This window comes from Anabrus simplex, chromosome 1 (assembly GCF_040414725.1).
Source record: "Anabrus simplex isolate iqAnaSimp1 chromosome 1, ASM4041472v1, whole genome shotgun sequence".
Taxonomy (NCBI): domain Eukaryota; kingdom Metazoa; phylum Arthropoda; class Insecta; order Orthoptera; family Tettigoniidae; genus Anabrus; species Anabrus simplex.
In genome coordinates, this window is record NC_090265.1 from 497179636 (window position 1) to 497205791 (window position 26156).

The 26156-nt window shown below is 38.7% G+C and overlaps 1 protein-coding gene across 1 annotated transcript in view; it reads right to left on the minus strand.

Annotated features, from left to right (window-relative positions):
- The window catches only part of Nf1 (neurofibromin 1), a 666749-nt gene that overhangs the window by 507260 nt on the left and 133333 nt on the right, over positions 1–26156 (minus strand). The window contains exons 8-9 of the mRNA XM_068225031.1: positions 17447–17689; positions 17172–17362 (exon numbers count right to left, since the gene is read on the minus strand). Of these exons, the coding sequence (XP_068081132.1) occupies positions 17172–17362; positions 17447–17689 (434 nt within the window). The remainder of the gene's footprint in view (positions 1–17171; positions 17363–17446; positions 17690–26156) is intronic.

Genomic DNA, 26156 nt, shown 5'->3' on the forward strand with positions numbered 1-26156 from the left:
GGTTATCAAGGAAAGCGAGAGAAGTGGGCGAGATCCAGCAGGTGAAATGGACACTGTATTTAGAGTTGAGACACTAAAGGGATGAGTCAAGAAGGTTTGCTTTATGGTGCCACAGAAGAAAGGTATAATTGGTGAACCTTCACCAAACTAATAGGTGGAGAGGCTCAGTAGCGAGGAAATTGTCCTTAAGTTTTCCTATGAAGATGTTCGCATAGGAGCGGCCATCCTGGTGCCCTTAGCGGTGCCTCAAATTTGGTGGAATAATTGCTCCTTAAAGTTGAAAAAGTTGCGTGTTGGGATGATGAATTGCGTGAGGCAGATGAGAAGTACGAGGCAGGGCACTGGGTTGTGTGTTCAAGGAGGACGTGATAACCCTAACTCTGTCAGTGTTAGAAACATTGGTGTGTAGTAAAATGACAACTAGACGGCAGTCCAAGGGGAGAGGTGTGGAAAAAATGGCAAGATGTTCTAGAAAATGACCAGTGTTATAAACGTAAGAGTCAAGAGAACATACAGTGGGTCAACTAGTACTAAAATGGGTTATGTAAACGCACCTTGGCTGTAAACGATACGGCGTCCTATACTGTTGGCATTGTGTAGGCCTACTATATCTTAGGAAGCATGTGGAACTTGGAATACAGGGTTGATTTGGGATGAGGAGACTAATAGAGGATTCAGGCATATTCTCATGTAGTTCATGGAGTTTGATTCAAGTGGCCAAGTTAATTTTTTGATACTGTGTTGGGTCTTGGATGAGGAAGATATGTGGTTATGTCAGAGAATTGTCGTAGGGCTTCACAGCCATAGTCTTGGTGGTCCATGACAACTGAAGTGGATCCTTTGTCAGCAGGAAGATGATGTTATCCGTGTTGTCTTGTATTCCTCTAAGAGCAAGGAATTTATGTTTCAACAGGCAGTACTGTGAACCATGTGACCCTGTCGCGGTGGGGTGGCTTGTAAATCCCAGTGAAACAGATAGCCTAACCATACGTTCAATCATTTTGGATGGGTATCAGTCGAGAGACCCGACTAAAAAAGGGTTCATTGAAAGAGGGGTAAAAGCCTTTCGGAGTTGCAAGCGCAGCAGTCTAGATCATCATCATCATCATCTTTTTATCGTTTGTCCCGCAATGGAGCAGGTTCCACTGTTTTGCAAGCCACTCTTGTTCTATTAGGTGCATCGTTTGGAAGGTAATCAAGCCAGCATTTCTTGGGCCAACCATGTGGCCGATTTCCAAATAACAAGATGCGAAGTGCCATCTGTACAATAAATGTACCTTCCCTGCACATTACATAGTCATACCACTGAAGTTGGGTCTATGACATGAAGTGCTTGTTCGTGCTTGACCGTTGTTGGTAGTCTGCATGATTGACAGCTTTGTAATAATATTTAACATAACTTTGTTGATACTGCTACAAACCTGAAAGCAACAGGAAACTACAGCCATTTTGTTCTTACAATCGGCTTTACATTGCATCAACACAGACAGGTTTTATGGCGACAATAGGACAAGAAAGGGCTAAGAGTGGAAAGGAAGCGGCCATGGCCTTAATTAAGGTACAGCCATTTTCCTGATGTGAAAATGGGAAACCACGGAAAACCATCTTCGGGGCTGCCGACAGTGGGGTTCGAACCCACTATCTCCTGAATGCAAGCTCACAGCTGTGCGCCACCAACCGCACAACCAACTCGCTTGGTAAACTACAGCCATAACTAACCCCCAAGGACGTGCAGCTCTCTCTGTACGAATAATGTACTGATGATGACTTCCTCCCATGTAAAATATTCTGGAGGTAAAATAGCTCCCTATTTGGATCTCTGGGTGGGGATTACATAAAAGGGTGCAAACACCAGGAAGACTGATAGTGACATTCTACGAGTTGGAGCATTGAATGTTAGAAGTTTGAATCGTTGCGGTAGTTTAGAGAATCTGAAAAGGGGAATGGATCGACTAAAGTTAGATGTAGTTGGTAGTAGTATGGACACTGAAAGGATGAACGTAAGAAAAGCTGCAGAATGAATGTCGCACAGTGTAGCTACAGCATTACATCATTTCAAATTAGGATATGATGCAACTGTTGCTGAAACATGAGTGAATTTTGCAAAACTCTGGTTAACTCTTCTCCCAGGGTAAAGTTGTAGGTTGTATTTTTAACGGAGTTCCAGAAGATGCAGTGACGTAATCGAAATATTCCTCCAACTTCTCATTATCACATATGAATGTCTACAGATAACGCATCGCTTCAACATTTGATGTAAAAGATTAAGCTATTCCTTAATTCTAAATTCTATCGCTTCAACATTTGATGTAAAAGATTAAGCTATTCCTTAATTCTAAATTCTATCATTGCTTGCAGCTCCAAATAATACATCAACGTGTCTTAAATACTATCATTTATTGAATATTGAATTTTCACGACTGTAATGTAATCGAAACACACTTTCAACCTATTAGGTCGTGTTATGTACACTAAGTACGTGTTGAAGAGATGTTAGATCATTTCCAACAGAACAAAGATGGCCTAGGCCACCACAGCTCAAATGGAAAAGCAACCGACGCGAAATCGAGAGGTTGTGGGTTCGGATCCCACTGGTGTCCGGTTGGCCATTTTTGTTCTGTACCTAACATCTCTTCAACACGTACTGAGTGTACGTAACACGACCTAATAGGTTGAAAGTGTGTTTCGATTACAATACGGTCGTGAAAATTCAATATTCATTGACTTGGCCCTCAACGGGCGACTTGAACGCACTCTATAGTGTGACGGCAGTAGTGCCAGACCTGTAGCTTATATCATTTCCAACAGAACAAAGATGGCCTAGGCCACCATAGCTCAATTGGTAGAGCAACCGACGCGAAATCGGGAGGTTGTGGGTTCGGATCCCACTGGTGTCCGGTTGGCCATTTTTGTTCTGTACCTAACATCTCTTCAACACGTACTGAGTGTACGTAACACGACCTAATAGGTTGAAAGTGTGTTTCGATTACAATACGGTCGTGAAAATTCAATATTCATTGACTTGGCCCTCAACGGGCGACTTGAACGCACTCTACAGTGTGACGGCAGTAGTGCCAGACCTGTAGCTTAGATCATTTCCAACAGAACAAAGATGGCCTAGGCCACCATAGCTCAATTGGTAGAACAACCGACGCGAAATCGGGAGGTTGTGGGTTCGGATCCCACTGGTGTCCGGTTGGCCATTTTTGTTCTGTACCTAACATCTCTTCAACACGTACTGAGTGTACGTAACACGACCTAATAGGTTGAAAGTGTGTTTCGACTATCATTTATTGATCAAAAAATATGAATTAATAAAATTTTAAAAATGTTAAATAAATTGGTTAAATCATGAAATTGCTTTGGTATTTTGAGTTTGAGGTATTAAATATTCATATAATGTGCCATTTCACTGTTAGCAGTGAAGATTTCTGGAGCAAAAATGGTCGCTATGCCGCAAGAATGTCTGAAATAACATGCTAACACAATCATAAATATCAAAATAATGATGCTTTTACCAGGTACAAGTAAGGGAATGAAATATAGAAGGCAGTGAAAAAGAAAGAAGATGGAATATTGTTAAAAATGTATTATTGAAAAATAATTCCATTCGAGAAGGAGCTACACAAACAGATCACAACAGCAAATTAACGCAAGAAGACTAGGCTTATAAAATAAGGTGTTATGAAGAGACTTTTCATTTTTGTAAAATTATTTCATTAATTGAAGTTGGCACTTTCTAAGCCTATTTCCAATTGGTCAGATGATTCTGTATTGTTGAAAATGGTTACGCATGTAACAGTCATGTCCGTCATCAAGTTGTGATATCGCATCATTAAGACATATCAAATGCAATAAAGTATTGAAGTACCAAGTTGCTTTACTTCAAAATCAAAAACAAACATTGGCACCCAACGTGGGGCTCTCGATAACCTGAGATGTTCAATACAAGCAAGATAATGAAAAGTGAAATCCAGAAGTGAAAATAATGCGTCGCAATTGAGGTTAAGCATCGGAGCAAAAATACAACACATCTCGAATTCGTGGAATCATTCACGGATATTGCATTCTCGTTCATAACGAAGATCAGACCGCTGAAGCCAACAACTTCAACGGATTACAGCATAAATCAGTAATCAGGCAAGTACGATTCGAGTTTTCGTACTTGGTACATCCAAAGAAGTAAAGACAAGATTTCAAGATTTACATTCTCCTCGCCGCTCAAGGCAAGAATCTCCGTGAGAGCGTGAGTCTCTTTGACATATACACCATCCTTGCTATACATACGGTACTCTTAGATTCTAGTTTCTTTCTCTCAGCGCACGTTTTCGTAACATAAACATGCAGTGATCAACATAATAATAATAATTTTAAAAAAATAATTCAAGCCCATTGATCCTCCTGTTGTCATAAATATAAAAGATCCATATTCTTTTGTCATATAACCTCAATTCAGCAACACGATTCCTTTAAATTTATACATAACCTTCACGCAATCCCTTCGAACTTTCACAGCATAACCTTAATTTAAATATGTCGCAACTAACGAAATTGAAACAATCGCGTAGTCGAGTAAAAGGCACGTTAACAAGAATAATAAAGTCGATTACAGATGACACGTCAAAATCAGAGGCGAAGGTTAGAATTAAAAAATGTGAGGAGCTATGGAATTCTTTTGAAGAAGTACAGATGAAAATAGAGGAAACTGAGATCACTGATGAAACAGCTGCATTACAGTTTGAAGAAGAATGTGAGGGAGAGCGAGAGCTTTTTGAATCTATTTACTTCAGCGCAGTTACACAACTGCAAACGATAATAGATGAAGCAGAGGATGTTCAAAATAATTTACTAGCTCAAATGAACACGGCAGTAAACAACGCCGTTCATCAACAGGAAGTTCCACAACATCATAACAGAAGAATACATAAATTACCAGAAATTAAATTACCGGACTTTAACGGCGAATTCACAAAATGGTTGCTTTTTAAGAACAGTTTTGAGTCAACCATTCATAATGATACTCAACTAACAAATATCCAAAAATATCAGTATCTGATCGGTCTTCTGCAGGGCGAAGCACGCAAAGTCATTCAAGGTTTTACCATTTCAGAAGAAAACTACACAAGCGCGTGGAACTTGCTTGTAGATACATATGATAATCAAATGATGATAATCGAGACACATCTAGATGAACTTTTCAAGTTTCCTACAGTTTTTAAGGAGAACAAATCTGAATCACTCAGGCAACTACAATTTCATATTCAAACTCACATGGCTTCATTAAAAGCAATGAAGCAACCTGTACAATATTGGGACACATTGGTTATTCATCTAGCAAAGAAGCAGCTGGATTTCATTGAGCAAAGAGACTGGCAGGAAAGGGTGAAAGGCAACACTCCAGAGAAGATGCCAACATTGGATGATTTCTTGAAATTTTTAACTGAGCGTTCCCAATCATACATGCTTTTAAATCATAACAAAACCAAGGCATTGAACACAAAGGCAAATCCGAAGGACAAACAACCTAGCAAGAAAGTTGTTATGACGACGACTCAGGGAAGCTGTAATCTGTGTGGTGGAAGTCACCCCATTTTTACATGTGAAGAATTAATTAAACGATCAGTTGAAGACAGAAGAAAACTGCTTCGAGAAAAAGGACAGTGTCATAACTGTTTGAAACCAGGACATATTGCAAAAAATTGCAGAGGTTCGAAATGCAAGAAATGCGGACTTCCTCACAACACACTTTTACATGCTGAGGAAGATGACAAACAGAAACAAAATCTCAAAGAAGATCAAGTGCCCATAAACCTGTGTGTCAAATCTCAGCATTCACTTGCTTCACTCAATGTGAACTTGGCGAAAGGAATAACATCACAAATACTTTTGTCAACAGCTTTAATTGATGTGAAAGATGTTCACGGAAGAAGAATGACATGCCGAGCCTTACTGGATCCGGGATCTCAGTCGAATCTAATAAAGGAAGGTCTGTATAAGAAACTTGATTTACCGAATGTCAAGACAAACACACAGATCATTGGAGTAGATTGTTCCAAAGTGGAAACAAAAAGGATCACGAGAGTACATCTCGCTTCAAGGAATGACGGATTTGAGGTGGAAGCAGAATTTCTAGTTTTGCCAACTATAACAGGACGATTGCCACAGTTGGAGATCAAGAAGGACAAGATTATTATTCCAAAGGATATTCGCTTGGCAGACCCCACATTCAACAAGCCTGGAGACATCGACATGTTAATTGGTGCTGGACTTTATTGGAAAATAGTCATAGGTCCACCCAAGAATGAAGCTGAAGGACAACCAGCTCTGCAAAACACCCGATTAGGCTGGATTATAGGTGGTGAAGTTTTTGAGAACAAACAAGGATCAACAACAACATGCATGAAAATTAGCAATCAATAATTATCAGATCAGATGGAGAAATTTTGGAAACAAGAAGCAATTCCAGAGATTCAACATTACACATCAGAAGAAAGAATATGTGAAAGACAGTTCACGGACACCGCTTCGAGAGATACAACAGGTAGATTCATCATAAGGCTCCCTATCAAGCCAGATGTCATCCTCGGAGAATCAAGAAAGCACGCACTAAACAGACTAGAATCATTAGTCAAGAGGTTAAGCAGACACCCCGAACTCAAGACAGCTTATGCAGATTTCATGGATGAATATGAAAAACTAGGGCATATGAGCTTGATTGAAACAAACCAAAATCAAGATGTACCAAATTCATACTTCATACCCCATCAACCAGTGGTACGTCCAGATAGTGACACCACAAAGGTCAGAGTGGTATTTGATGCCTCGGTAAAAACATCACTCGGGACATCACTCAATGACAAGCTCATGACAGGACCTAATTTACAGCGAGATCTTTTTCACATTGTACTTAGATTTCGCAGCCATAAGTACGTCATGACGGCAGATGTGGAAAAGATGTTTCGGCAAATCCTCATCCATCCTGAAGATCGAGCATTCCAGCAGATTTTGTGGAAAGAGGAATCTTCAGCCCCTGTGAGGATTTATCAGTTGAATACAGTAACATATGGAACAGCATCAGCACCTTACCATGCCATGAGATCCCTAAATGAATTGGCTACTCTTCATGAAAATGAATTTCCAGCAGCAGCAAAGGCTATTCGTGATGATTTTTATATGGATGACTGCTTAAGTGGTGGAGACATTCTAGAAGACGTGATCGGGCTACGGCGGCAAATACAAAATATACTCAAGAGTGGTGGAATGCATTTGAGGAAATGGAGGTCCAACAGCAAAGAGATCTTGCAGGATTTGGAGAGCAAAAGCGACGAAGGGACTTTACTGGTTTTAGACAAAGGTGAAGCTAGTAAGACTCTTGGACTCCTCTGGGACTCAGCACAAGATTGCCTTCAGTTTCGAGTTGAGCTGACAAAGCAGTCACCAAGATCCAAAAGAGAAGTCGCCTCCAAAATCGCACAGATTTTTGATCCACTAGGACTCGTGGGTCCAGTACTGATCAAAGGGAAGTTGTTGATGCAACACTTATGGGTAGATGGATTTGAATGGGATCAGCCATTGTCTCGAGAGCACCTTCAGATTTGGAACGAGTACTATACGTCATTAGAAAGACTGAACAACATCAGAATTATGAGAAACATAAATCCTGGGAATTGCTCTGGCTCTTTTGATTTGTTTGGGTTTAGTGATGCTTCAGAGAAGGCTTTTGGAGCATGCATTTATGCAGTTTGTCAAACGCAAAGTGGTCTCTACATTTCCAATTTACTTTGTGCGAAGACGAAAGTAGCTCCTTTAAAAATCATTTCGTTGCCAAGACTAGAATTGGAGGCAGCCCTTCTTCTTGCACAACTTGTCAAAACAACAGTGAGTGCTTTGAAAGAAAAAATTGGTCAGATCAGATTATGGAGTGACAGTACAATTGTTTTGGGATGGATCAACACTGAGCCAAGGCTGCTGAAGACATTTGTGGCAAACAGGATTGCAAAGATTCAAGAAGCCACTGATGCAACCACCTGGAAGCATGTTCCTTTGACTGAAAATCCAGCTGATCTTCTCTCAAGAGGAATTACTTCAGCAGAACTCGAAGATAAAAAGCTGTGGTGGAGTGGACCTTCTTGGCTTCGCACACAACGTCAACAACCAGAGCATTCAGAAGAATTTGAAACAGAACTACCAGAGCTGAAGGTCACAGCAGTTACGTTGACAGCAACATCAACCAGCATTCTACTGAATAAATTCTCGTCATTTCCGAAATTATGCCGTATAGTAGCATATTGTCAAAGATTCATTTATAACTGCAAACTCAAACCATCGGAAAGGAAAAAAGGTTCACTAGAAATACAAGAAACTTGTAAAGCAGAGAAGCAGGTAGTCAAATGGACACAATTAGAAGCATTCCCTCAAGTACTACATTGCTTAATTAATAATCAAGACCTCCCAAAGAAGAGTTCTCTAAAGTCACTCAGTCCGTTTCTGGATAGTGATGGATTGATTAAGGTTGGAGGAAGGCTTCGTTTTTCTGAGCTAACATCAGAACAGAGACATCCTGTGCTTCTACCAGCAAATCATCACATCACCAGAATGATCATGGAAAATGAACATCGTCGTCTGAAGCATTGTCCCCCAGAGCAACTGCTACATGCAACTCGACAACGATATTGGCCTATCAGTGGCAGAAGAGAAGCGAAAAGGATTGTCAAGAGGTGTCTGAAGTGCTTTTGTTACCATCCTACAGTTCCAGAGGTACGCATGGCAGATTTACCAAAAGAAAGGGTTACGTTAGTTGTTCGACCCTTTGTTACCACAGGAGTGGACTATGCAGGTCCAATATCTGTAAGAGAAAGCCACAGAAGGGGCCGCATTCATACTTACAAGAGTTACGTAGCTGTATTTACATGCTTCAGTACCAAGGCAGTGCATTTGGAGTTGGTGTCGGAGCTAACGACCGAAGCTTTCTTAGCTGCATTGCAACGCTTTACGGCGAGAAGAGGTTTGTGCAAGCAGCTTTTCTCTGATAATGGGAAGAATTTCATTGGAGCAGCGAACGCACTACAAGATATCCAATCCTTTTTGGAAAAGGGGTCAACGACCATTACCTCCTCACTCGCACAGCAGCAGATACAGTGGAGTATCATTCCTCCCCGGTCACCCCACTTTGGGGGATTGTGGGAAGCAGCTGTAAAGATGATGAAAAGACATTTGCTGACTGAAACACAGGGACGTGTGCTAACTTTCGAAGAAACCTACACTATTCTTTGCGATATAGAGGCGGTATTAAATTCACGTCCCCTTACTCCCTTGCCAAATGATCCAAATGATTTAGAAGTCTTAACACCAGCACATTTTCTTCTAAGTGACTCGATCGTGCAACCCGTGCAAAGGGATTTGTTGAGAGAACCCGATAACCGCTTGTCACGTTGGCAGCACTTGCAGAAAATTCGGCAGCGGTTGTGGCAGAGATGGCAGCAAGAATACTTGCAGGAATTGCAAAAACGCGTCAAGTGGCATGATACTAATCAACGTATTGATGTTGATTCTTTGGTGCTATTAATTGAGGACAACATCCCTCCTCTAGAGTGGCCCAGAGGTAGGATAGTTCAAGTTCACCCTGGACGAGATGGTGAGGTGAGGGTTGTCACCGTTCGGACGGCTGGTGGAAATTTCACCCGAAGCATCAAGAAAATATGCCCTCTTCCCATTGAAGGGGATGACAAGGAGAACTGAATTCAAGATTTCCTGTGATATCTTTAACTTTGTGTTATTTTTCATCAAAGATATAATTTCAATATTATTTTCTTTTAATGATAAAAATATGTATGTATAGAGTTTTGTATTAATGCATATGTTCAGAATAAGTGTTTTTACAATAGGTATAAGATTACAATGTTACAATAGTTTAGTTGAAAGAACTCCTTTCAAGGGGGGCAAGATGTTATGAAGAGACTTTTCATTTTTGTAAAATTATTTCATTAATTGAAGTTGGCACTTTCTAAGCCTATTTCCAATTGGTCAGATGATTCTGTATTGTTGAAAATGGTTACGCATGTAACAGTCATGTCCGTCATCAAGTTGTGATATCGCATCATTAAGACATATCAAATGCAATAAAGTATTGAAGTACCAAGTTGCTTTACTTCAAAATCAAAAACAAACATAAGGTTTTAACTTTAAAAAATACACTGACTGACAGAGCAAATGCAACACCAAGAAGGAGTGGTTCGAAAGGGATGAAAGTTGGGGAAAAAACTGAGACGGCACGGACGAATAATTGATGTTTATTTCAAACCGATATGCAGGTTACACAATGCGCACGGCATCGACTCAGTAGGATGTAGGACCACCGCGAGCGGCGATGAACGCAGAAACACGTCGAGGTACAGAGACAATAAGAGTGCGGATCGTGTCCTGAGGGATGGTTCTCCATTCTCTGTCAACCATTTGCCACAGTTGGTCGTCCGTACGAGGCTGGGGCAGAGTTTGCAAACGGCGTCCAATGAGATCCCACACGTGTTCGATTGGTGAGAGATCCGGAGAGTACGCTGGCCACGGAAGCATCTGTACACCTCGTAGAGCCTGTTGGGAGATGCGAGCAGTGTGTGGGCGGGCATTATCCTGCTGAAACAGAGCATTGGGCAGCCCCTGAAGGTACGGGAGTGCCACCGGCCGCAGCACATGCTGCACGTAGCGGTGGGCATTTAACGTGCCTTGAATACGCACTAGAGGTGACGTGGAATCATACGGAATAGCGCCCCAAACCATGATGCCGCGTTGTCTAGCGGTAGGGTGCTCCACAGTTACTGCCGGATTTGACCTTTCTCCACGCCGACGCCACACTCGTCTGCGGTGACTATCACTGACAGAACAGAAGCGTGACTCATCGGAGAACACGACGTTCCGCCATTCCCTCACCCAAGTCGCTCTAGTCCGGCACCATGCCAGGCGTGCACGTCTATGCTGTGGAGTCAATGGTAGTCTTCTGAGCGGACGCCGGGAGTGCAGGCCTCCTTCAACCAATCGACGGGAAATTGTTCTGGTCGATATTGGAACAGCCAGGGTGTCTTGCACATGCTGAAGAATGGCGATCCTCGGGTGCTGACGTCACTCGGACTGCGCCTGGACCCCTCGCACGTGCCACATGTCCCTGCGCCAACCATCTTCGCCACAGGCGCTGCACCGTGGACACATCCCTATGGGTATCGGCTGCGATTTGACGAAGCGACCAACCTGCCCTTCTCAGCCCGATCACCATACCCCTCGTAAAGTCGTCTGTCTGCTGGAAATGCCTCCGTTGATGGCGGCCTGGCTTTCTTAGCTATACACGTGTCCTGTGGCACACGACAACACGTTCTACAATGACTGTCGGCTGAGAAATCACGGTACGAAGTGGGCCATTCGCCAACGCCGTGTCCCATTTATCGTTGGCTACGTGCGCAGCACAACGGCGCATTTCACATCATGAGCATACCTCAGTGACGTCAGTCTACCCTGCAATTGGCATAAAGTTCTGACCACTCCTTCTTGGTGTTGCATTTGCTCTGTCAGTCAGTGTAAATAAGAGTAATCGGCAAGAATCCTGCAAGACATTGGCGTTACCACATTTATACAGCCTCACAAAGTAAAACAGAACAGCTGGATCAACACATTACGTAATCATTTACGTTACAACATACCAAGAAGACGACGTACCCAGCGACAAAATTCTATCTCAAGAAATTAGAGAGGAATAATAACCAGTAAAACGAGATATATCTTGGTGTGGCTATAAGCGAAACATTGAACTCGTCGCAACATGTGACGAAAGTGTGCCAAAAGGTATATCAAAGCCTGCATCCTCTGAAGCAATTTAAAAATATATTTCCTTGGTCATTGAAAATAAAGCTCATTCAATCACTCTTGTTTCCAATTCTCGAATACTGTGATACAGTTTTTATTGATATCAATAACGAGCAAAGCATGAGACTGCAACGTGCCCAAAATGCATGCATCAGGTATGCATTCGACATACAACCATACGCCCATGTATCCCCATTCTATACACAATTATCTTGGTTACGACTGAATGGCAGACGTAGACTCCATGCAACTACTTTGGTGTATCAAGTGCTTTCTAAAAACACTCCTCCTTACCTATCTACCAGATTTCGCTACCTTAGTTCCCTACACCTGTTCAATACCCGGTCAGGCTGTACGCTAGAAATTCCTGTGCATCGAACCGCAACCTACAACAGATCGTTCACGATCACCGCCACGAGCTGGTGGAATGAACTCTCCAATGACATCAGAGAAGCTAAATCTAAGACAAAATTTAAAATCCTTTGCCAGCGTCATCTTTTAAGCACTTCCAGTCTTTCTTGAGTGTGAATGGGATGCATGAATGAGAGTGAATATGGTTGTTTATTACTATGTGTTCCTGTATATAATTTAGTTATACTTTACTCACCTCAGTTTAGTTAGTGATACTTTAGTTGCTTTAGTTATACTTTAGGCTGTAAAAATTTCATATGTTTAAATTTTATGTAAAAATTACATTGTATATACATGAAGTGGTTAAGTGTAAGAAAGGGCCAGGAGCCCTAACTTCGCCACAATAAAGGCGCTTTAATAATAATAATAATAATAATAATAATAATAATAATAATAATAATAATAATAATAATAATAATAATAATAATATAGGAAATTAAATATCATTACACTGAAGCTTTAATAACCATATTGATAGACTGCAGAATTCTAATACGATACCATTATAACCAGCATTACTCGCAGCATATTACTAGATCATAGCAGGCCTTGTAATCTAAGATGACAAAAATGACCAGTTCAATGTGTATTTTTCTGTTTCAACTGCGCAAGAAACCAGCTACGTCATGTGCTAAGAAGACCCAGGCGGAGACTACCTGAATCATGGGGACTCGAGCCGACAAATCTATTCCCTGATGACCGTAGAAGACCAAAGACCTTCCCAGATGTTCCTAGAGGCTGATACAATGAAGTGATCGCAATAATGTGTCCTAGGCAATCGGACATATCACAGCGATGAGGGAGAACAGGAGAAAAAGATAAGTCATTAAAGTATTTAATATGTGAATAATTCAAATAATATTTGTCTGAGAAGTGCCATTTTCTATTCTCGTGAAATGCTATGAATGAAGTGCTATTTTGAATTATTCAAAGAAGTTATGTTACGTGGACAGTCAACCAAATTAATAACATTAGAGGTTATTAGGTAGTCTGACCAGAATGACAAGTTCATTGGATTAGGAAGTATTTAACCAGTGATGATAATCAAATCTTGCATTCATAATGTTGTCAATGTTAAATGAAAAGGTTAACTTATCTTAAATGCAGATATATGATATGATATTGTGGCTAATATTAGGTCTACATTAGGGCATAATACTGCGAAGTGGAGTTGAAATAAGATCGTATAAGATCGTATACAAGTTATAGAAATATCTTAGGAAGACATATGGAGATAATTAAAGGAATCTGAAGAAAATTGAGAACAGAATGGGATAATTAAGTGGATGAATAATGATTATATAGTAATATGCGTCAAATTAATATGGATTATTATGGTTAGTGTATGTAAAGTGAAATATGAGATGTGTAATATGAAGTAGATGATATATATGTGAAGAATGGTCGAGTATTAAGAAGAGTAATGGTGGTGATGATTAATATTTCGTCGAGAGTGAAGAAATAGATATTTTTATCAACAATGTTAGGTCAATATATAAGTAATAATAATAACAATGTAAACGTTTCCACCTTTTCAATACTAGTACCGTGTAATTTATAATTTTGTGAATATATTTTAGTATTGAAAAGGTGGAAACGTTTACGTTGTTATTATTATTACTTATATATTATTCTCAGTTCAATACGGACCAAAAACATGAAATTCATAACCATTAATGTTAGGTCAGTTGATGCAATTTTAAGGTTGAGGGTAGTTATACTTGATTCCCTACTGCAAGTTAGTTCTTCAGTAATCCACATATAATACAGAACACAATCTATGTAGCGTGCGTATGTTAACTAAATACCTGTAGATCATCAAAAATTAATCCATTTAGGGAGAATAACACAAACGTAGTCTATATTGTCACAAATTTCTAACCACAAATATTTTCATTCAAATAATAAGAGTTAGGAGGATTATTTGGGTACATTGAATGGTATCACTGGTAATATCTGTAGTTGAAGGTTGATACTGACTGGTAGAGTCTTCTTACAAGTCAGACTACTGAATATATAGAAGAATTTCATTAAATAGTTGTCAGATGTAAATGATAGCATAATGACAGATTATGTATGATTAATGTATTGGCACTTAAGTTGATTTTTGAAATTAATATTTATTTTTGATGAATAACTTGAGTAATTATCAGTAATAATATTTCGATTATTTTTAGAGTAAGTATCTTTTCTTCCATAAAACGTGAATGTCAGAGGAGAGAACTTTGAAATACACAAGAATTTTTAAGTGAATTAGAAGATTAATTTAAATGAAAGAGAAGACCAATGTTTTACTTTTTGTGTCAGTTAACAAACAATGATGCTGATTGACGTGTCCCATATCACTGTATGATCAGTTGGACGAAATAAAATACAATACAATACAATGATGAGATATGGACAGTTACTTACAGGCAAAGCTAATTTACTGTTAATTGATTAGTAAAGGTGATATATGTGTAAATTAAATGAAAAAGTTAAGAAACTAGATTCCGTTAAGACAGGTGCAAGAGTAAATCATGATTTTATATTTGACACTACCCTGAATAATGTGCATCAAAAACATTTTCTAGCTCCCAATCAAAACTTGTACATAACATGAACTTGTTCTTTTTCAATTTAACTAGAGGCCTTTCTTTTAAAATATTTCATGAATAATAGGTAAACTTCAAAGTCAGGTGATAATAATTAGATTCCTTTTCCTTGATATCAGGTTATTTAATTCATTAATTTCACTTGCACAGGGGCTGTGTATATGTGTCGTCTTCATCATCATTTCATCCTCATCACGACGTGCAGGTCGCCTACAGGTGTCAAATCAAAAGACCCGCATCTGGTGAGCCAAACTTGTCCTCAGACACTCCCAGCACTAAAAGCCATACGCTATTTCATTTTTATTTCATCATCATAATCATCATTTTGCAACTCCAGTTTCCCGGGTGTAGCATACGAGCACTCACCATTTCTTCCTGTCTGCATACACTTTCTGTTCCATTTGAGACCTCTCTCCTCCACACCTGATTTCACTATGTTTATCCAGCGTTTCCTTGGCCTTCCCCTTGGTCTTTAAAACCTTGGACAGTAGGGTCGAAGTATTTTCTGGCTGGTCTCTCGCTTTTCAATCTTATAATGTACCCATACCACTGACGTCTACGTTTCTTTATTACTTTGGTAATAGGGACTTCAATGCCAGCTACCTTTCCGTTTACTTCATTCATTATTTTGCCCCTTTTGAGTACTTTGATTCATAGTTCTAATGAATTCTGCTGTAGTCCTTGTTTAGCAGAGTAAAAGTCTCTAAACCATATGTAAGAATCAGTAGAAAGTAGGTGCGGTAGATGTTTGTTTTTGCTTTTTGTGGTATTTTGCAGTCCTAGAGTAGATTTCTGACTTGATTGTAAAAGTTGGATGCTTTCTATGTTTGGATGAGTATTTCCTGCTTGACAGTGTTGTCTCTGGAGATTGTACTTCTGAGGTACTTGAAGTGAGGAACTGATTCTAGTTCTGCTCCTTCCAGAAAGCGGTCTGGGTTTGTTCCTTTCCTGATGATGGTCATTTCTACAGTTTTTGTTTAACTTATCTTCATTTCAAATTTATTGAACACATTATTCCACTCGGTCAGTATTTTGAGTACTTCAGCTTCTGTTTCTATCCATAACAGCACACCATCAGCAAATACCAGGACATTTGGTCTGCTGTCCATTTTCTTGACAGAATTTATGATCTTGTCTATTACTGTTATGAGCAAGCGTGGTGATAGGGCACTTCCTTTTTTGACACCTCTCTTTGTCTCAAACCATTTTGATCTTCCACTGCCTATATGAACACAGCTGTAGCAATTCTGATATAGCATATTCACTTTGTCAGCCAGGTACTTTGGCACTTGAGATCTTCCAGGCAATGTCCAAAAATTTATTGCAAGATTTTCTCCATGTTCCCAGTACTTTTCTGTAAGCATTCTTATGGCAAAAATGAGATCCATAGCACTCTGAACTTTTCAAGAAAAGTTGTTCTTCTTTAAGCAAAGGCTCCACTATCTTCCCACTTCTCATTTCAATGATATTTTCCAACAGCTTCAGGGTGTGTGACAACTTTATGCCCATATAGTTTCCACATTTCTGAATGTAACATTGTTTGAATCAAGTATCAACAATGGGATGATGATTCCTTTTCTCCAATCTTTTGGGATTTTGTTTTCTTCCCATATCACTGAGAGCACTCTACCTAGCCAATTTAAGCCTGCTTTTATCATAACTGAAATGATATCAACGAAGCCCGAGGACTTCCCATTTTGCATGTTCTTAAGTATGTTTCAACTTCAAGTCATGTTAATTGGGGGGGGGGGGGTTAGTTTTTTGGATTTAATTGGTGGTGGCGGCGGCGGTGGTATCTCAATCTCCATTTAACAACATACTTACTAGGGTATTGCTTAGTGTGTCCACCAAAATCCTATTAGCAATAAGCACGGTTGTGACACGATTAGCTCTATTGTATTGTACATTTATGTGTTCGTTATCCACTATTTACAAAGTCAAATTCAGCAGGTATAGGAGACAAACAAGCTAATAAGTATTTGGTTAAAACCTATTGCAATCACTAAACTCCTTTGGGAGCATTCCCGCAATCAGAGAGCAGGTAACAATGTGGTGTCACGCTCAAACAGCCAACAACCACAAGTTAGCCATTGTGGGTAACCTGTTATATATTAACTTTGTTGAAATATTCCAAGATTTATGAAGCGAACAACAGTGGCCATGGCCAAAACTACAACGGGTGGCTTATGAGCTGCTATCAGGTGTAAATACATGGCTAAATTCAAAAAGTTAATATGGATACAAAACATCCAATATCTAGCTATAATGAACCATTCAAGCAGGCTGGTCTGATGGTGAAAATAATTTTATATGACTTACCGATAAAGTGAACTGATGAGAACGAAGTGGTATGTAGACGGAAAGTTGGGATTAAGACAAACTTTTAAAGCTTCATTGTTGTGTGGCTTGATACGAAAGCATGACACAAAACAATCGATCATTAGATCAATGTCATGTAAAACATAATTTTGCCCTCTTGAAAATGGCTTGCTAGGGTTGAACAACAGAGCCTGTTGAAGAGATATCATGAGATTATTCACATAGTCAAAGTACGTCACATAATATATTGCATAAAACAACACAATTTTTCAAACCTTGAGATCATTGATGACACTTTGCACCAAGGTGAATGTAACATTGTTTGAATCAAGTATATTGATGTATGTTGAGGCTTTACACAGCTTTACACATGTTACTGCAGCAGCCTCGGTGAGTTGTTTGCTGGTTCCATGTGGGCCCACTGCCCGCTTCACTGAATCTATAAACTGCTTCTTCTTCGAATGTCTTGGCGAGCAAGGAGCCCCTGAATCAGCATTAACAATTTCTTCAAGAACTTTCTGAAATTAAAAATACATCGTAGATCAATCTTCATTGCTGTAACCAAGAACAGAGCTATAGGTGGCTTGCAGAAAAGTTTTAAAAAGTTAAATATGCTGCCGTTATCAAAAATGTAAGATCAAAATTATCAGCAGAAGTGTTGAGATACATGCATGCATACATACATACACATCTAAGTTATAGAATCTCATGTCTTCTAACGGCAGAAGATATGCGACATATATCTTTCCAAGACCCTATGACTGCTTAGGAATTCAGTCCTGTGTCTGTATCAGGGCATGCCTATTTAGGATCACTGTTGCCCACCCATAATGTCACCCTAGAAAAAGTGGCCTAAACAATGGTAGTCATACATTCACCTGGCTGGACAACTGCACCCAGCAGGGCAAACCTCATGCAATCGAAAAACAACAAACCAACACACAATAAATTGTAATTACTGGAAATGTCCAGGTCTATGGACATTGCCTAAACTGTTGACAATATTATAAGTCCCCCAAAAGGAAAGAAGAACAAAAAAAAAAAAAAAACAGTATAAGAGAACATCACTGAGTATCAGGTGGAAGTAGAATTAAATCTAAGCACGTTAATTTCAGACAGTAAGGAAAGTAGGTCATTGTACAGGGGTTAGTGAACCATCTGTTTATTCAGTAGTGCAGGAATATAAAGCAACCAGTAATTTACAGTTACTGAACAAAGAAAAACTGCAGGAAAATATTGTGAAATGAGTTGAGAAGTTTGACAAAAATGTAATAAGATGATAGGTCTACAAGTTAGTTTTGTAATGAGCTACTTACGATTCATAAAATGCTTCTTGCTGTAAACTATAATTCAATACTGCAACTTTTGAAGAACATTTCATAATTTACTGCAAGAACTGAATTTCGAACACATGTGATGAGGACGAGACAGCATGCTCGAAGATACTGACAAAATAACTGTACGCTACGTGTTTATGAATGATATAATGGATGAGACAGGAAGGTAGAAACATTTATTTCTACAACAAGACCTGGCTATATGCAAGTTACATAAAAAATTAAATTTGAGTTAATAATAATAATCGTATGGCCTCAGCTACCGTGAGCAGACATTTCAATTTGACGCCATCTGGCTGTCTGCTCATCAATTTCCACGTTCCGTTTTACTCTAGGCCCCCACTAGATGGCAGACCGAGTAAACCGAAACTCTCTTGGGCGTCTATGGTTGAGATTTAATGAATTTTGTCGGGTAAACACCACATGTGTCACCAGAGATCTTTTACATGCCGACATCGGGCTTTGTGAAGGATGCTTATCGGCTATTGAATTTTTTGGGAAAATGTAGACCCAAATATATGAAGCTTGGTTTTTGGAAGTTCTTCCCCACCACACACATAACTCCATAACATATCAAGGGCTTACATAAGGCGCAACAAATTAGTGGTGGGGGACAGCAACTGGACGAGGACTTGGGGAGTAGAGCAGCTAAAGAATATGTGCAATACAGCGAGTACATTGGCCGAGGAGAAAGGTGAACGTACGAGGCAGCTGAGACCAGCAGAATGCGGAGCAGTGAGGGACAACCAGCTAGCAAAGCAACAAGGACAGAGAGAGGAAGTGACAGGTGCTGAGACAACGAATAGCGAAGGCAGTCCAGGCGACCTTCAGCGGCAGCTGAGTGCGGACTCTATGAAAGAAGCAACACCGAAACGCAGACGTGTGAGTATCAAGGACTTCTTGCTCAGAAAAGGTAATGTAAATGAGGGTAGCCTTGATAGAGAAGGTGTTAACACTCTAGATGAGAACACTGAAGATCTAGGTGTAACAAGGATTACGAGGTCCAAGAAGATCAGCCAGAGTGAGGGACAGGGGAGAAAGACATAACTAGAGATAAGAGTAGGGTGTATCAATATTGAAGGCCTTAGGAGTAAATTACAGAATGAAGCTTTTAAAGAGTTATTACATAGCTTGCATATTCTCGCATGTGTGGAAACCTGGATTCCACCGAAAACTATTATAGAAATAGGAGAGTTCACAGTCTACTATAAGTCAAAAGAGAGACGAACCGAAAGGGGCAGATACCCGAGTGGGATAATGGTGATGGTTAGGGAGGATTTGCAAGCTGGAATAATTCAGATAGAATCAGAAATGGAGGGAATGATGTGGGTCAGAATAAAGATGTATGATGAGAATGAGTCAGACTTATGTATTGGTTTTGTCTACAACCCTCCTGAAACCTCGCCATTTGCGAAAAGGGTTTTCTTTGATGAGTTGGCATTAGAAATCAATAGAGTACAAAATATTTTTGAGGATACAGGCATTCTAATAATGGGGGATTTCAATGCGAGTGTTGCAGACCAGAAGCCGGTGTACGACAAGGAGACAGAAGCTGTTTATGTAAAAAAGAGAGTGAGCCAGGATAAGGGTTGTAATAAAAATGGAGAAAAGTTGCTAGAGCTATGTGGTACGATAGAACTATATATTTTGAATGGATGGTGGCATGGCGACGAATTAGGGAACCTGACATACATAATGGAAACAGGGGGTAGTAGCATAGACTTGGTGTTATGCTCCAGGAATGCGTTGCCTGTGATTAAAAGGAATGGGGTGAGTCACATCATCTCCCAATTATTGTCAGAATAAAAGTTAGAGAGGGTAAGACACCAACAAGCAATATGATAAAATACAAAGAAACGATAGTCACTAAATATAGGTGGAGAGAGGAGCTAAAAAACGAGTTTATGAATTATTATGATGGAGAAATAGGACAGATAGTGAAAGCTGGAATAGATTCAATGATCGAGATTAACCGAACGAGTACAGCAGTTAAAATAATCGAAAATTCCGTAAAGATGGCAGGGGAGAAGATGAGGATAAAGGAGGGGCAGAATATAATAGGAAAAGGCTGGTACAATGATGAATGCAAGCATAAAAAGTATAAAGTGATGAAAGCATTGAAGGAGTTTCGGAAGCATGGGGGAGAAAACCATAGGATGGGATTCTGTAACTTGAGAAGAGAATATAGGGAATTACTATATGCAACTAAGTCCGAATGGCAGGAGCAGAGAGTTGTCGAATTAAATAGCAATGCAAAACAGAATGATAGTAGAAAAGTATGGAGTACAATTAAGGGGATTTGTGGAATGCGGAAGCTGCCGCGGCAGACGGTAATAAGTCAGGCTATCTGGGTGGAGCACTATAAGAAACTATTAGAGGCTGAAGATATGTGGAGACCGAGATTAAACGATACCGGTATATCGGTAGGGCTAGGGTGTACTGTGCCGGCATTAGACAAGGAAATATCGAAAGAAGAAATAAGGGAGGTACTAGGGAAAGCCAGGAAAGGCAAATCAGGAGCGATTTCGGGTATCACTAACGAATTTTGGAAGCAGCTGGCGCAGAATAAGGATATCCTAGAAAGTATGGCGAAACTATTTAACAAAATATTTGAAGGAGGTGAGTTCCCAAAATCTTGGCAATAGGGAGTGATCTGCCCAATCTATAAGAAGAAGTGAGATAAAAATAACCCTAACAACTACAGGGGTATAACGTTGCTAGATACATTAAGTAAAATATATACAGGTGTGTTAGCAAAAAGGATAATGAAGTGGGCAGAGGGGGAATTGATTCTGGAAAGGCTGCAAGCAGGTTTTAGAGAAAGGATGAGGACAACAGATAATATTTTTGTAGTGAAAACAATAATAGATAAGTATGTAAAAAAGAAAGGAGGAAAAGTATACATTACTACTATTGATTTGGAGAAAGCACTTGATTCTATGAGCAGAGGGGCGGTCGTGGCCAAGATGACAGGGATAGGGGTGTCCCAGAAGATGATAACAGCGGTTGAAAATATATATTCAGAAGTAAGGTGCACAATAAAAACTAAGGAGGGCGTAGTATTTGGAGAAATTTCTCTAATGTAGGATTAAAACAGGGTTGTAAGTTGTCACCAGTACTGTTTCTACTCTTTATAAATGATATCTTTCAATCGAAAGGCTTCGAGGCAGGGGTTTACCCAAGTCTTGAGAACCGGGATATTCCGGGCCTCATTTTTGCTGACGACATCCTTCTGCTCACTTTGACACCCAATAGTATGCAGGGTAGTATAAATGTGGTGGTAAATTACTGTCAAGAATGGAATTTAAAAATCAATGTACAGAAAACCAAGGTAATGGTGTGCAAAAAAGGACATAAATTATCAAAGAATGAAAAATGGTGGATGGGCGAGATGAGGTTAGAAGTTGTCAAGAAAGTAGAATACTTAGGTATGATTTTAAGTGGAAACGGAAAGTGGTCAGAGCAAATAAAAATGATCAAAGCTAAAAGGCATGAGTGCACTGTCAGCCATTAGCATACTGGAGAAGAAGATGCCCAACACAGACTACAGAGAGTATAAAAATGTTTTTAATGCAGTAGTTAAATCTAGAGTGTTGTACGGAGCGGAAATTTGGGGAGTTGAAGAAAGGGTTGACTCACTTGATACAATTATGAGTAGATTTGGGAAAATAATTATGGGTCTACCCAGCTGTACAGCTAATTGTGGAGTGAGAATGATGTGCAAAGATATAAGTCTGCGAGTGGACATTATTAAAAGGATAATAAAGTATTGGTTGAGAATGAAGTTGCGAGAAGGGGGCAAAATTTTACAGATAGCATATCAACACCAAATGAAACATCAGAACCAAGGATACTAGGTGGATGGGGTACGGAATATTTTAGAAACGATTGGAATAGGATGTTACTGGGAAAAAGAATGTATAGAGAAGTGGAAAATATGTAAAAAATAGTTCTAAGAATTAAGGATATTGAAAAACAAGACATTGATGCACAATGCAGAAGTAAGAGGTCATTAGAAGAATTTTGTAATATAAATGGGAGAATGAGAATAAAGGTAGAGTTTATAACAAAAAAGAGAATGAGGGGTGTAATATGGTGGTTAATGGGGATACATATAAATAAAGCATATAGAAGGAACAGGGATGAAAATAAATGTTTAATATGCTCTGAAGAGATGGGATGGGCACACCTTATAAAAGATTGCCCTATGACAAAGGAAATACGAGAAAAATTCATAGACGATGAGGATGTAAAGAAAATTGAGAACGAAAATCAGTTGTATACAATTGTAAAGTTATTGAACAGAGAATGGATGCATCCGGATAGAATTGCAAAATTATTTAACATTATTAGGGGAAGGTGGAGCAGGAAATTGAAGGAAGGAAAGGATGTGATACTTGTCAGCCAGGAACCGAATTGTGCCTAAGGTAACCTAGACAATATAACTCCGTTGAAGTCTAGAGCCATTAGGTACATAGGCTTAAGGGATAGCATGGAACTACCTCGTTACAGTAGTTCTACTAGTTTCATGTAGTGTCGAGAAATAATTTCCGTTTTCTCTCTTTTCTTAACAGCCTGCAAAGGCAATATTATCTTTGATAATCTGAAAAGATATCACTATAAATAGATGTTTTGGTTTTTTTCTGCCATAATACTATATATGAATGGAACTCCAACATTCAGTTTATAGTATTCTTTCTCTGTTCAATTTCTAAGCACCTGCTTTATATGAACATTCATCGCATGTACCAATTATTAACACTATTCACAATAGTTATTTAAGTTACTCCTTCTAATTTTGTATACGGCATGTATCACAAATTATGAAATTATGAAATTATGAAATTATAAAACGATTACAATAAATAATACCCTCTCCCTAATCTATGATTTTCGAGATTAAGGGAGACGGGTATCTTGAATCTTGAATCTTGAGGTAACATATCATATGAACAGAGCATGTTTCTCACTGAAGGCAGTTAGACTGATCACTAAGCTTAGGGAAAAAGTCATATTTCTTTCCTGAGCTCATTTTACCTGAAATCTGGAAAAAAATGTTGCATAAAAATGCATATACAGTATACTCTCGATTATCCATGATAACGACCGGAGCGAATCGCACGGATAATCAGAAAACATGGATAATCCGAAAGCAAGTGCTATTATTGAAGAAAGTTTCTGTTTTTTTGATGTATTCCTCCTTAATAAAACTACTGTTGTCCCTCCCTTGTCTGCTTTGGTAATTACTATTTCCTCTTGTTTTATTTTACGTGATAAACTTGAAGTAGGTTTATTTCTGTTATGGGAAACTATTAAGCCTTTTACTAGGTTCGGAATTTTCTTTTTTACCTCGTGTCTGACGTCATTCTGAACTTCATTAGGGAGTTTTTGTATAGCTGTTTCTACTTCTGCAATGATAGTTATTAGCTCTTTTTCTTTGTTTCTACCTATCCAATTGAAATTAGGGCCTTGACTTAGGGTTTTCATTTCCTTCTCAGTGAGATTAACCTTAGAAATATTCTTAACGGGCAAAGGGTATTCCTCCAATTCATTCTCTGAATTTGAAGAGTAAGCTTTGCCATTTTCATTTTTTATCCTGGCATTTTTTAACGATGTTAATTTTTTATTAAGGGTTTCCTGTTTTGTTACTTAAAATGATATCCATTTTTTCATGGGTGTATCTTTGAAACAAATCAGTGAGATTAACCTTAGAAATATTCTTAACGGGCAAAGGGTATTCCTCCAATTCATTCTCTGAATTTGAAGAGTAAGCCTTGCCATTTTCATTTTATTTCATTTCAGAAATTGAAACGAAGCTCCCTTCACAAAAATTGATCAGCAATCAGCTTCAAAGTTCCACATTAGACTCAATCAAAGGCACCATAAGCAAACTCATAATATATAACAACTTACCTGGAAGGAACAGAAGATAAAACATTCAATAATTTGAACAGTGTTACGAAGTCAAACATTTTTTTAAACTTTTAACCGCAAACAGACATTTTAATGTAACAAAATGAAATTTTTAACAACTATTCAAATGAATAGACATAGTTTTTAAGCTGACCAACTATGTAATCATCCGTTCTCATATCATTAACACACTAACCCCTACATTGTTTTTAATATCATTTAATTTAATTGGTATTTTTAGTAGTTTTTAAGTGAATCAATGTACCTGCAAATTAACGTGTTTAAAATCTTAGCAATTCACCTAAGCTACAATAACAGCTGAGGATGTTCCTAAATAAGGAACGAAACATGTACTGTTGACAAATAAAAAATTTGCCAAAAGGCAAAAAAAGTATCAAAACGGTGGAAGAATTTTAAATATTGTAAACCTTAGTGATTAAATTTTGATACGGAAAATGAAGTTGATTACTTGCAATTGGTCGTATCTTTCCGAAGAGGTGTGAATTTTACCTCTTTGACTCGAATCTTTGCTTTGGTTTTGAGAGAAGAATATAAAATGGACCCCACACAGATCGGAGTTGCATTTTTGACATACAGAAAAGTCTTTAAACGATTCAAACTTAGCATATACCACCATCCTTATCTTTCCCTTGCTGGTTAATATACTTCAGGTTTATTTCTGTTATGTTACTTCGTAATATTTGTTCTATTATTTATAGCTGATTGATATGTGTCGTTCGCTCCGCAGTATGAATGGACTGCATGTTTTTTCTTGTGGTTATTGTGATTATGATATGTTGATGTTTGGGTCTCATATTAATTCTGTTCATGTGCGCTGCATTTTTATGTAAATTGCCATCTGATGACTGTTTGCCTTTTGTGTCGGCGCGACTTCCACTCGTATCGTATGAAGTGCAAACCCTGATGGGTTTGGTAAATCAAATCAAATCAAATCAAATCAAATCAAATCAAATCAAATCAAATCAAATCAAATCAAATCAAATCAAATCAAATCAAATCAAATCAAATCAAATCAAATCAAACCAAACCAAATCAAATCAAACCAAATCAAAATCTCTTTATTTGCAAATGAGGTGTCTACCTCGGTGGCAAATGGTACACTAAAATACATTATTGTCAAGCACTAAATATTAAATTAACAAGAAGAAAATTTTCCTATAATACAATATTATACAATTTACGCTAACAATGTTTTCTATTAAACACACAGCTCATCCTTAATAAATTTATATTGTTAACAAAATTCTACTTATAATATCTCCTGTACTACTTACAAATATAGTCAACTGATATACAGTATGTGGAATTACTTCAAATGATACTATACAACTGGCATAAGATTAATATTTACATTGCATTTATTTTTTTATTTTTATTTTTACCCGTTCTGGATCCTAAGTAGCATAACGACCTGCTGCGTCTTAACCAGAGCCCCTTTTGCCACCATTTTTCAGAGTTCCTGAAGGGTCTTCACAGCTACCGTAGCGGTCCCAGGGCCCTCGAAGTCCCCACTGTACTTCACCCCTACAGGCAGTCCCCTACTTTGGCTGTCCAAACTCCTTAGACCAAGGGATGGAATTAATTTATTCACACACATTTTTTTATTTACAATAACCTGCACTGGTCGAATGCCCTCTAACACTTCATTTATTTTCTCTGTTGCTGTTTATTCTCTTCTTGAATATCTGTACAGATTTTGGAAAAGGATCAAACA